The sequence below is a fragment of the Nerophis ophidion genome, linkage group LG25 (genome assembly GCF_033978795.1).
Source record: "Nerophis ophidion isolate RoL-2023_Sa linkage group LG25, RoL_Noph_v1.0, whole genome shotgun sequence".
Classification (NCBI taxonomy): domain Eukaryota; kingdom Metazoa; phylum Chordata; class Actinopteri; order Syngnathiformes; family Syngnathidae; genus Nerophis; species Nerophis ophidion.
Window position 1 is genome coordinate 18494987 of NC_084635.1, and position 13479 is coordinate 18508465.

The 13479-nt window shown below is 39.1% G+C and overlaps 1 protein-coding gene across 3 annotated transcripts in view; it reads right to left on the minus strand.

The window, feature by feature from the left end:
- syt7b (synaptotagmin VIIb) overlaps positions 1-10995 on the minus strand; it is a 390158-nt gene extending 379163 nt beyond the window's left edge. For all 3 annotated transcript variants that reach the window (XM_061887143.1, XM_061887142.1, XM_061887141.1), the window contains exon 1: positions 10727-10995. Coding sequence is in view for 2 of the 3 variants with exons in the window: in XM_061887142.1 (XP_061743126.1) it covers positions 10727-10760 (34 nt within the window). In the remaining variant the exon portion in view is untranslated. The remainder of the gene's footprint in view (positions 1-10726) is intronic.
- Between the last annotated feature and the right edge of the window lie 2484 nt (positions 10996-13479).

Consider the following 13479-nt stretch of genomic DNA (forward strand, 5'->3'; position numbering starts at 1 on the left):
GGCATAAACCCAGCATGACATGGAGCATGATCGATCGTACGCTTTCCTATTGTACAGGATCACAAGTGTGCATGTATCTAGCTGTGTATCCATTAGGGATGCAACAATATGAACATTTTAAATAATATTTATCTGGTCCAAAATTATCACATTATTATTGCAATATGGCAGGGGTACCCAAACTACGGCCCGCGGGATGTCCTGAGTTAAAAAAAAATAATAATTACATTATTTCTATTTTTAATTAGATTTTTTTTTTATAATTTGTCCTTTCTAACCCATTTTACTCTCCTAGTCGCTCAGGCAAATCAAATTGTCGAAAATGCATTTTTTCATCGATAATTTGACATCATCAGCGGCAAGTGCGCACTCTTTCAGTCAATTAGTGCACGGGGAAAATATCTATCTATATATATATATATATATATATATATATATATATATATATATATATATATATATATATATATATCAGGGCTGCGAATCTTTGGGTGTCCCACGATTCGATTCAATATTGATTCTTGGGGTCGCGATTCGATTATAAATCGATTTTTTCGATTTAACACGATTCTCGATTCGAAAGCAATATTTTTGCGATTCAAAACGATTCTGTATTCATTCAATACATAGGATTTCAGCAGGATCTACCCCAGTCTGCTGACATGCTAGACGAGTAGAATATTTTTTTTTCAATGCTTTTGTAAAGGACAATGTTTTATTAACTGATTGCAATAATGTAAATTTGTTTTAACTATTAGACAAACCAAAAATATGACTTATTTTATCTTTGTAAAAATATTGGACACAGTGTGTTGTCAAGTTTATGAGATGCGATGCAAGTGTAAGCCACTGTGACACTATTGTTCCTTTTTTCAATTTTTATAAATGTCTAATGATAATGTCAATGAGGGATTTTTAATCACTGCTATGCTGAAATTATAAATAATATTGATACTGTTGTTGATCATATACATTTTTGTTTCACTACTTTTGGTTTGTTTTGTGTCGTGTTTGTGTCTCCTCTCAATTGCTCTGCTTATTGCAGTTCTGAGTGTTGCTGGGTCAGGTTTGGTTTTGGAATTGGATTGTATTGTTATGGTATTGCTGTGTATTGTTTTGTTGGATTGATAAAACAATAAATAAATAAATTAAATGATAAATTTAAAAAACTTGATGTTTTTAAAAATGAGAATCAATCCTGAATCGCACGTGAGAATCGCGATTCAAATTTGAATTGATTTTTTCCCACACCCCTAATATATATATATATATATATATGTACATACATACATACATACACATACAGCCCGGGCCCTGGCCAAATTGTTTTTACCCAATGCGGCCCCCGATTCAAAAAGTTTGGGGACCATGAATTGATTAACGTGGGCTTACCATTTAGTGGTCAATTGTACGGAATATGTACTGAACTGTACAATCTACTAAAAAAAGTTTCAATCAACCCTGCAATATTATATATTATTTTTAAATTACTAAGATAAATAGAGCCACTGTTGGAAATTTCAGTACTTTGCATGTTTTGAGTTCCTTATCCTTCACTGATGAGAGTGGTCTGGCAGGCCTTGTGGTGTCCCACTTTTTGTAGCAGTCCTTAAACACATCGTAAAGACACACTGTCATATTCTTTTGAATATAGCTCGACCACTCTGCATAGTAGCAATGTGCACAATACTGCAAGGGTAAATAAGATGATCATACGCCATGTGCCTCCCGTACAATTATTTCATTTTAGTCCAAATAACTGGATTACCTTTACGGTTGACCTATGACGCCACACTCAGTGTCGCAACCAGGATTTGACAAATACCGATGTCAAAATGTGGCTGTCCAAGAGGAATTTTGAAAGGCCGAAATCATGAGTGTCCCAGCATCATATACATTATAATACCCTGAGCAAGAAAATTCATTTCCAGAATAACAAAAGCTGGAATTGATCTACATCAGGGGTGTCAAACTCATTTTAGCTCAGGAGCCGCATGGGGTAAATTCTGTGCACACGCGGCAAATCGTGGCATTGAAACTAACAAAATTAAGACAACTTCATTTTGTTTTCTTGGTCTTACATTGGCCAAAAATAGAACAAACACATACTGAAAATATTACAGTAAAAATATAGAAAAAAATACTGTCAGCGGTAAAGTCTAGATCAGGGGTCGGCAACCCGCAGCTCTGGAGCCGCATGTAACTCTTCAGCGCCGCCCTAGTGGCTCTCTGGAGCTTTTTCAAAAATATATGAAAAATGGAAAAAGATGAGGGGGAAAAAATGTTTTTGTTTTAATATAGTTTCTGTAGGAGGACAAACATGACACAAACCTCCCTAATTGTTATAAAGCACACTGTATTAAACATGCTTCACTGATTCGAGTATTTGGCGAGCGCCGTGTTGTCCTACTAATTTCGGCGGTCCTTGAACTCACCGTAGTTTTTTTTTACATGTATAACTTTCTCCAACTTTCTAAGACGTGTTTTATGCCACTTCTTTTTCTGTCTCATTTTGTCCACCAAACTTTTACCGTTGTGCATGAATGCACAAAGGTGAGTTTTGTTGATGTTATTGACTTAGATGGAGTGTTAATCAGCACAAAGGTGAGTTTTGTTGATGTTATTGACTTAGATGGAGTGTTAATCAGACATATTTGGTCACTGCATGACTGCAAGCTAATCGAGGCTAACATGCTATTTAGGCTAGCTGTATGTAAATATTGCATCATTATGCCTAATTTGTAGCTATATTTGAGCTCATTTAGTTTCCTTTAAGTCCTCATAATTCAATTTATGTCTTATGACACACTATATGTATGTAATATGGCTTTTAATTTTTTTATGGCTCCAGACGGATATGTTTTTTTATTTTTGGTCAATATGGCTCCTTTTGGGTTGCCGGCCCCTGGTCTAGATCCATGAAGGAAAGAAGAAAGTGAATGAATGTTTATAACTGAATAAATTTACATATGCATAAAAAGTTGTAATCCTTTTTTATATATATAAATTAAGTACTTTTTATGACAACCTTTTTCCAAAACATAGTATAGAATGTGAGATATAACAGAATAATGCATACATTCATCATTTGTTTTCAAAATGCTTACAAAACAGTGGGACCCCAAAAATGTACTGTGAGAATATATTTTATGATTATTTGTCTACATTTACAATACTTTTTAGTGGTCTACATAACATCTAATGGTGGTTGGTTTGTCACAATTTGCACATATCATGTTTTACAGACCGATTTCAAGCCGCTCTATGACCGTCTTTTCAGGACGCTCCGTTTTGTGGAGGGTCCCATTGACGTCGCTCCACTTGTATTTGTATTGGTTTGTTTGAAGGACAATTTGCAGTAACGACTTGTCCAGGGTGTACTCTGCCTTCCGCCCGAATGCAGATGAGATAGGCTCCAGCTACACCCCCGCCACCCCAAACGGGACAAGCGGTGGGAAATAGATGGATGGATGGCTATTCTGTCATGGGTCACGTCTTTCTTTTTTGGGGGGTAATGTTTTGATATGATTTTACAATGGACTAGAATACAATAGAGCCCTGCGATGAGAGGCGACTTGTCCAGGGTGTACACCGACTTCCGCTCGAATGCAGCAGAGATAGGCTCCAGCGACCCCCCGCGACCCCAAAGGAGATAAGCGGTAGTAAATGGATGGAAGGAAGAATAGAATAGAATACCTTTTATTGCTACTTTGCACAAGTACAATGAGATTAAAAGCAACTCCAGTATCAGTGCGAGAGTCTCCAAATATGCAAAATGTAAGAAAAAAAGAAAGAAAAATAGTGCAAAAGGAGGTAAGATGCACAGTCCAGTCCTGAAAACGAATGTTCCGAATGTGTTGTTTACAGGAAAAAATAGTATACTATTTACATATCAGGGTTTCCCACACATTCATTTATTTGTGGCGGCCTGCCACGAAAGAATTACGGCCGCCACAAAAAAAAATAAAAAATAAAAATAAAAATTGTTTTTTAAATAAATTACATTTTAATTTTTTTTATTTATTTATTTTTTTTCGGCTTTTGACTCGCTTGACCGCTCATAAAAGCAATGAGACTGTCTGTGAAAGGAGCTTGTAGTTACATATTATATAAATATGTAAATATTATATAAATATGTATATAATTATGTACATAAAGTGTTGTAATTGAAGTGAAGTGAAGTGAATTATATTTATATAGCGCTTTTCTTGAGTGACTCAAAGCGCTTTACATAGTGAAAGCCAATATCTAAGTTACATTTAAACCAGTGTGGGTGGCACTGGGAGCAGGTGGGTAAAGTGTCTTGCCCAAGGACACAACAGCAGTGACTAGGATGGCGGAAGCGGGAATCGGACCTGCAACCCTCAAGTTGCCACTCTACCAACCGAGCCATGCCGCCCCATAATTATATTCCAACTCAGCGTTCTTCTTGGTCAGCGCTGCCACCGCTGCTGAGTCTTTTAATATGATTTCAATGCATTACCATGAATTGATTAACGTGGACCCCGACAAGTTGAAAAACTTATTTGGGTGTTACCATTTAGTGGTCAATTGTACGTAATATGTACTGAACTATGCAATCTACTAATAAAAGTATCAATCAATCAATCAAAATTCACAAGAAAGGATGTGGCGAGGTACACTCCTTTGTCCACAACTGGGTGAGCAAATAGTCAATAAGTTTAAGAACAACATTTTTCAAAGTGCAATTGCAAGAAATTCAGGGACTTCAACATCTACAGTACATAATATCATTAAAAGGTTAAAGAATATGAAGAAATCACTCCATGTAAGCGGCATGGCCGAAAACCAACATTGAATGACCGTGACTTTCGATCCGTCGGATGGCACTGTATCAAAAACTGACATCAATCTCTAAAGGATATCACCACATGGGCTCAGGAACACTTCAGAAAACCACTGTCACTAAATACAATTGTCTCTACATCTGTAAGTGCAAGTTAAAGCTCTACAATGCAAAGCGAAAGCCATTTATCAACAACATCCAGAAACGCCGCCGGCTTCTCTGGCCCCGAGATCATCTAAGATGGACTGATGCAAAGTGGAAAAGTGTTCTGTGATCTGACGAGTCCACATTTCAAATTGTTTTTGGAAACATTCGACATGGTGTCATCCAGACCAACGGGGAAGCTAACTATCCAGACTGTTATCGACGCAAAGATCAAAAGCCACCATCTGTGATGGTATGGGGGTGCATTAGTGCTCGAATGCAGCTGAGATAGGTTCCAGCGAATCCCCGTGACCCCGAACAGGACAGTGGTAGACAGTGATGGAAGATGGAAAGTGTAGCTGCCATTATGATGTGCAGTGATGTTTTCTAATGACCAGATGTCTTTAGGTATACTAAATCTTTTAATGCTTGGAATCTGCATCATATACTAGTTACTATGGTCATCAAATTAGTTACTATGGTCAACTAATTAGTTACAATGGTCATCTAAATAGTTACTATGGTCATTTAATTGGTTACTATGGTCATCTAATAACTTACTGTGGTCACTATGAGATATATCTCAGATTGTAGGTGGGGGTTTTTTCACTATGTTTGTAGCATTTTGGTTGCGTTTCGGTTGATTGTAAAATATGTTGTCAATATTCAGTGTTTTATCATTCAGAGTTAATATTGTAAATCCCACATTATTTTCATGTACATTCTGGGTGTCTCATTCAGTAAAAAAAATTGTAAATTCCATTCCGTTTTTAAGCTGGTCTGTCATAACGTTTTTAACTTTTAATCATTATTGTGAGGTTTTGTATTAGAGTTCCTAAAAATAGATATACCGGCCCCCAGATATACTTTTTTATCTAAATATGCCCCCAGAAAATAAAATAATTGCCCAGGCCTGTGCTAAACAATGAAATTAGTGCCTATAAGAGTTCACCGTGATTATGGCGTTAGGGAAAAAACTGTTCTTGAGTCTATTTGTCTTAGATCTAGGGATGTTTAAGTCATTCTGCTCTGTAAATATTATTTGCATTCATGTATCAAATCATATTAATAATGATAGCTTAATCCAGTGGTTCTCAGCCGTTTTTCAGTGATGTACCCCCTGTGAACATTTTTTTCATTCAAGTACCCCCTAATCAGAGCCAAGCATTTTTGTTGAAAAAAAGAGATAAAAAGTAAAATACAGCACTATGTCATCAGTTTCTGATTTATTAAATTGTATAACAGTGCAAAATATTGCTCATTAGTAGTGGTCTTTCTTGAAATATTTGGAAAAAAAGGTATAAAAATAACTAAAAACTTGTTGAAAAACAAACAACTGATTCAATTATAAATAAAGATTTCTACACATAGAAGTAATCATCAACTTAAAGTGTCCTCTTTGGGGATTGTAATAGAGATCCATCTGGAATCATGAACTTAATTCTAAACATTTCTTCACAAAAAGAGAAGTCTTTAACATCAACATTTATGGAACATGTCCACAAAAAATCTGTCAACACTGAATATTGTATTGTTGTATTTTTTTTCAGAGTTTATGAACTTACATTCAATAAATATATTTATAAAGGATTTTTGAATTGTTGTTATTTTTGGAATATTTAAAAAAAAAAATCTCACGTACCCCTTGGCATACCTTCAAGTACCCCCAGGGGTACACGTACCCCCATTTGAGAACCACTGCCTTAACCACATTAACCTGTTTATTGTTTGTACTTCATGAAGTTTTGCACTTGTTGTGTTTTTTGTTTGTTTTCATTACATTTGGATGCATTTGTTGGTTTGTATGATATCCATGAAGTAAGACTACATATTACGTTGAAAAGGCAGGAAAATTTAAGAATTTTCTTCATCTTGCTCCTTCTCAGGTATTAGTGTGTAAATGTAAAATTGTAGAATTGAGGTATATTTGTCTGTCGATCAAAGTTGCACATCAATGAAAGAGATAAATAAAAAATGAATGGAAAAAAAAACTTGTGACACTCCTAGTTGAATAATAAAAAAATAACCTACTGAACTCAACGTGCTTGGGTTTTCTTACTAAAACCACAATCAGCAGCAGGTGTTATGTGACCTTAAAGGCCTACTGAAATGAGATTTTCTTATTTAAACGGGGATAGCAGGTCCATTCTATGTGTCATACTTGATCATTTCGCGATATTGCCATATTTTTGCTGAAAGGATTTAGTAGAGAACATCGACAATAAAGTTTGCAACTCTTGGTCGCTAATAAAAAAGCCTTGCCTGTACCGGAAGTAGCAGACGATGTGCACGTGACATCACAGGTTGTAGGGCTCTTCACATACTCACATTGTTTATAATGTGAGCCAGCAGTAGCAAGAGCTATTCGGACCGAGAAAGCGACAATTTCCCCATCAATTTGAGCGAAAATGAAAGATTTGTGGATGAGGATAGGGAGAGTGAAGGACTAGAAAACGAAAAAAAAAGTTAAAATAAAAAGGAAAAAAAAAAAAGGCGAAGGCAGTGAGAGCGATTCAGATGTTATTAGACACATTTACTAGGATAATTCTGGAAAATCCCTTATCTGCTTATTGTGTTACTAGTATTTTAGTGAGATTATATGGTACCTGAAAGTCGGAGGGGTGTGGTCACGGGTGTGGTGACCGCCCGTGTCTCTGGTGGTAGAAGGTAATAGTCCGCAGATGCAAGAGGACGCAAGCTCCACTCATAACTACGGTAAGAGCCGACTTATTACCACAATTTTCTCACCGAAACCTGCCGGTTGACATGTTGTAGAGAACCATGTGCGCTTGACCGCTCTGTTCCATAGTTAAGCTTCACACTCGTGAATTTTAAACAAGGAAACACCGGCTGTGTTTGTTTTGCTAAAGGTAGCAGCAATACACCGCTTCCCACCTCCATCTTTGTACTTTGACTTCTCCATTATTGAATGAACAAATTGCAAAAGATTCAGCAACACAGATGGCCGGATTACTGTGTAATTATGCGATTAAAGGCCTACTGAAACCCACAACTACCGACCACGCAGTCTGATAGTTTATATATCAATGATGAAATATCAACATTGCAACACATGCCAATACGGCCGGTTTAGTTTACTAAATTGCAATTTTAAATTTCCCGAAGAGTTTTTTGTTGAAAACGTCGCGGAATGATGACGCGTGCGCGTGACGTCACGGACTGTCCGGAAATATTAGCGCAGCACTATTTGCGGCTAAAAGTCGTCTCTTTTCATCGTGCAATTACACAGTATTCTGGACATCTGTGTTGCTGAATCTTTTGCAATTTGTTCAATTAACAATGGAGAAGTCAAAGTAGAAAAATGGACTTGGGAAGCTTCAGCCTTTAGCCACACAAACACACGGTGATTCCTTGTTTAAAATTCCCTAAGGTGAAGCTTTACCATGGATCAGAGCGGTCAAGCGAACATGGTTCTCGACCACTTGTCAAACGGCAGGTTTCGATGAGAAAATTGTGTTAAAAAGTCGCCTCTTGCCGGAGATCTGTGTAGTTTGCGCCGTCCTTGTATCTGGCGTGACTTCCCTCAGACACTGGCATCAACACACCCCTCTGACTATCAGGTTCTATATAATCTCACTAAAACACTAGCAACACAATAGAAAGATAAGGGATTTTCCAGAATTATCCTAGTAAATGTGTCTAAAAAAATCTGAATCCGTCCCAATGCAATCGCCTTTTTTTTTTTTTTTTTTTTCTAGTCCTTCGCTATCAATATCATCATCCGCAAATCTTTCATCCTCGCTCAAATTAATGGGGAAATTGTCATTTTCCCGGTCCAAGTAGATCTTTCTACTGGAGGCTCCAATTAAAAAAAAATGTGAGGATGTGAGGAGCCCTCACCCTTGTGACGTCATCGTCTGCGACTTCCAGTAAAGGCAAAGCTTTTTTATCAGCACCAAAAGTTGCGAACTTTATCGTGGATGTTCTCTACTAAATCCTTTCAGCAAAAATATGGCAATATCGCGAAATGATCAAGTATGACACATAGAATGGACCTGCTATCCCCGTTTAAATAAGAAAATCTCATTTCAGTAAGCCTTTAAAGCAGACTACTTATAGCTTGGATTGGGCTGAAAAAAAATATCCCCTACAACCGGTGACGTCAAACGCACACGTCATCATTCGCGTCATCATACCGCGACGTTTTCAACAGGACACTTAGCGGGAAATTTAAAATTGCAATTTAATCAACTAAAAAGGCCCTATTGGCATGTGTTGCAATGTTAAAGGCCTAATAAAATTAGATTTTATTATTTAAACGGGGATAGCAGGTCCATTCTATGTGTCATACTTGATCATTTTGCGATATTGCCATATTTTTGCTGATAGGATTTAGTAGAGAACATCCACGATAAAGTTCGCAACTGGAGAAAAGCCCTGCCTCTACCGGAGGTCGCAGACGATGACGTCACACGTGTGGGGGCTCTTCATATATACACATTGTTTATAATGGGAGCCTCCAACAAAAAGTGTTATTCGGACCGAGAAAACCACAATTTCCCCATTAATTTGAGCGAGGATGAAAAATTTGTGTTTGAGGATATTGATAGCGACGGACTACAAAAAAAACAACGAAAAAAAAAATGCGATGGCTATCGCGTTACATTGAGACGGATTCATATGTTTTTAGAGACATTTACGAGGATAATTCTGGGAAATCCCTTATCTTTCTATTGTGTTGCTAGTGTTTTAGTGAGTTTAACAGTACCTGCTAGTCGGAAGTGTACGTCCATGGCCGGGTGTTGACGCGCAGTGTCTCGGGGAAGTCGACGGCAGCTGTACGGGAGGTGCAAGCTCAGATGATATCCGGTAAGTGGCGACTTTTTAACCACAATTTTCTCACCGAAACCTGCTGGTTGACAAGTGGTCGGGATCCATGTCCGCTGTGATCCATAGTAAAGTTTCAACTCCGTGAATTTTAAACAAGGAATCACCGTGTGTTTGTGTGGCTAAAGGCTAAAGCTTCCCAACTCCATTGTTCTACTTTGACTTCTCCAATATTAATTGAACAAATTGCAAAAGATTCAACAACACAGATCTCCAAAATACTGTGTAATTATGCCGTTAAAGCAGACGACTTTTAGCTGCGTGTGTGTGCAGCGCTCACATTCATAACAGCCCGTGATGTCACGCGTACACATCATTACGCGATGTTTTTAAGAAAAAATTGCAATTTAGTAAACTAAAAAGGCCGTATTGGCATGTGTTGCAATGTTAATATTTCATCATTGATATATAAACTATCAGACTGTGTGGTTGGTAGTAGTGGATTTCAGTAGTTCTTTAACCCGGCGTGAGACACAACACACACATTCTGTTTAGTATTTGTTTCTCATGTGCAGAACCCTCAGACAACAACAACAATCGCACGACACACGGCGGAGAGCGCTGCACACAGACATGCAGACTGCTCATTATGACCGGAGCCTGCATGACCTTGTGGTGTGTGCTTAGGCCACCACATTGCACACAACAAGTGCCTGACTGACTTGGTACCTCGGGGTGTGTGCAGCATCCCATCTCACTGGTCCTGAGTGTGTGTATATATATATGTGTGTGTGTGTGTGTGTTTTCTTTAGGGCAGCGGGCAAAGAGGCAGCCTAGCAAAATATGACATGGCAGTTGGCAGCTTGTTGCAATGACCCCCCCCAGCATCCCTGCTTGACATGACACACTCAAGGGCATCTGCCAACCAACGCGAGATCTGTGAACTATGAAAGAAAGCATGAGGGGAAAAAAGAAAATATCACCCACCTTTGCTGCTCTCTTCCTCCCTGTTGAGATGCATTTTTTTTTTTTTTTATACTGTTGAGTAAACTCTCATTCTTAGCTTCTCGACGTCCTGTAATTGCCTTGCCTCGGTTTTGGAACGCATGAACGCGCTTGCCCGGCACTTGCGCGCGTCCCTGGCTGGCCGTTGCCGAGCTGGAGCAGGTAGTCTAGGTGATGCGCGTACAGATGGGTGTCTGCGTGTATTTTTGGCTCGCTCACTTCGCACCCTTCCGTCCCTTGTTTTCCCAGCCCGGAGTGGCTCTCAGGAATGATTGCGAGGGGGTTTGAGGGAGGATCCGGCAGGCAGGCACAGACGGGCGGGGTGACGCCAAGAAAGTCGGGAGGAGGTCGATGGGCGCTAGTTTCATCGCTCATCCTAATACATGCACCAACAAAAAGTCGACTCCTCGATTTTAATGCGTTCATTTGTTGCACGAATTGCTCTTTTAAGGTCTGCAGAAGGATGCTTGGATGCGTGGCTCAATCGCACCGTTCACGTTGTCTGCAGCTACTCATAGTTCATTGAGGTGTATTCTGTGTTTTATTTTTTGTTTGTTCTGCTGTATTAGATGACGCAAGTTATTCATTGCTCACGTAAGTGTCAGTTTCGTGAGGACCCCCATGTGCCGTGATTACAACCAATAGGTCTGTCCTGTCGATATCACAGCACATTAACTCACCGTTCACGTTCTCTAGTGGCACGTCTGACGCAGCTCGCTGGTGACCTCTAGTGTCCGATTTGAGTCAGTGCCCCCTTAATCAAATTACTGATTGAACTCACACTCCGCCTTTACGAGAGAGAGCAAATATTTTAGCAATATTTTTATTTATTTATTGCAGACTTCATACCGGTTTTTATTCATAATTTATTTATGAAAAAAATTAAAACTTATTTGGACATGTATTTGATTGGCAACACTAAAATTGGCCCTAGTGTGTGAATGTGAGTGTGGTCTGTCTATTTCGTGACGGGCCGACTTGTCCAGGGTGTATCCCGCCTTCCGCCCGATTGTAGCCGAAATTGGCAGCAGTGCCCCCCGCGACCCCAGAAGGGAATAAGCCGTAGAAAATGAATGGATCGATTGACATGTATTGTAATGCAAAATCTTGTCCGCTAGGTGTCAATGTTGACGGGTGAATCATCCATCCATCCATTTTTTTTACTGCTTATTCCCTTTGGGGGTCGCTGGTGCCTATCTCAGCTACAATCTGGTGGAAGGTGGTGTACACCCTGGACACAGATAGACAACATTCACACTCACATTCACACACGAGGGCAGTGGTTCTCAAATGGGGGTACGAGTACCTTTGGGGGTACTTGAAGGTATGCCAAGGGGTATGTGAGATTTTTTAAGAATATTCTAAAAATAGCAACAATTCAAAAATCCTCTATAAATAAATCTATTGAATGATACTTCAACAAAATATGAATGTTAGTTCATAAACTGTGAAAAGAAATGCAACAATGCAATTTTCGGTGTTGACAGCTAGATTTTTTTGTGGACATGTTCCATAAATATTGATGTTAAAGATTTCTTTTTTTGTGAAGAATTAAGAATTAAGTTGATGAATCCAGATGGATCTCTATTACAATCCCCAAAGAGGGCACTTTAAGTTGATGATTACTTCTATGTGTAGAAATCTTTATTCATAATTGAAGCACTTGTTTATTTTTCAACAAGTTTTTAGTTATTTTTATATCTTTTTTTCCAAATAGTTCAAGAAAGACCACTACAAATGAGCAATATTTAGCACCATTATACTTTTTAATAAATCAGAAACTGATGACATAGTGCTGTATTTTACTTCTTTATCTCTTTTTTTCAACCGAAAATGCTTTGCTCTGATTACGGGTACTTGAATTAAAAAAATGTTCGCAGGGGGTACATCACTGAAAAAAGGTTGAGAACCACTGCCCTAGGGCCCATTTAGTGTCAGCAATAAACCTATCCCCAGGTGCATGTTTTTGGAAGCAGGAGGAAGCCGGAGTACCCAGAGGGAACCCACACAGTCACAGGGAGAACATGCAAACTCCACACAGAAAGATCCCGAGCCCAGGATTGAACCCAGGACTACTCAGGACCTTCGTATTGTGAGGCAAATGCACTAACCCCTGTTCCACCATGCTTCCCACGGTTGAATCAAATATATGTATTATGTACACCAGGGGTCTGCAACCTGCGGATCTGGAGCTGCATGCGCCTCTTTAGCGCCTCCTTAGTGGCTCCCTGGAGCTTTTTAAAAATGTATGAAAAGAGAAAAAGATGGGTAAAAAAATATATTTTTGTTTCAATAGGGTTCTGTGAGGAGTTTGCATGTTCTCCCAGTGAATGCGTGGGTTCCCTCCGGGTACTCCGGCTTCCTCCCACCTCCAAAGACATGCACCTGGGGATAGGTTGATTGGCAACACTAAATTGGCCATAGTGTGTGAATGCGAGTGTTGGCCCTGTAATGAGGTGGCGACTTGTCCAGGGTGTACGCTGCCTTCCGCCCGAATGCAGCTGAGATAGGCTCCAGCGACCCCAAAAAGGGACAAGCGGTAGAAAACAGATGGATGGATGGGTTTCTCTAGGAGGACAATCCCACTATTTATATTAATCATGCTTTTCCGATGAGAGTATTTGGCGAGTGCCGTTTTGTCCTACTAATTTTGGCAGTCCTTGAACTCACCCGAGTTTGTTTACATGTACAACTTTCTTGTTTCACGCCATTTTTTCTTTTTCTCATTTTGTCCA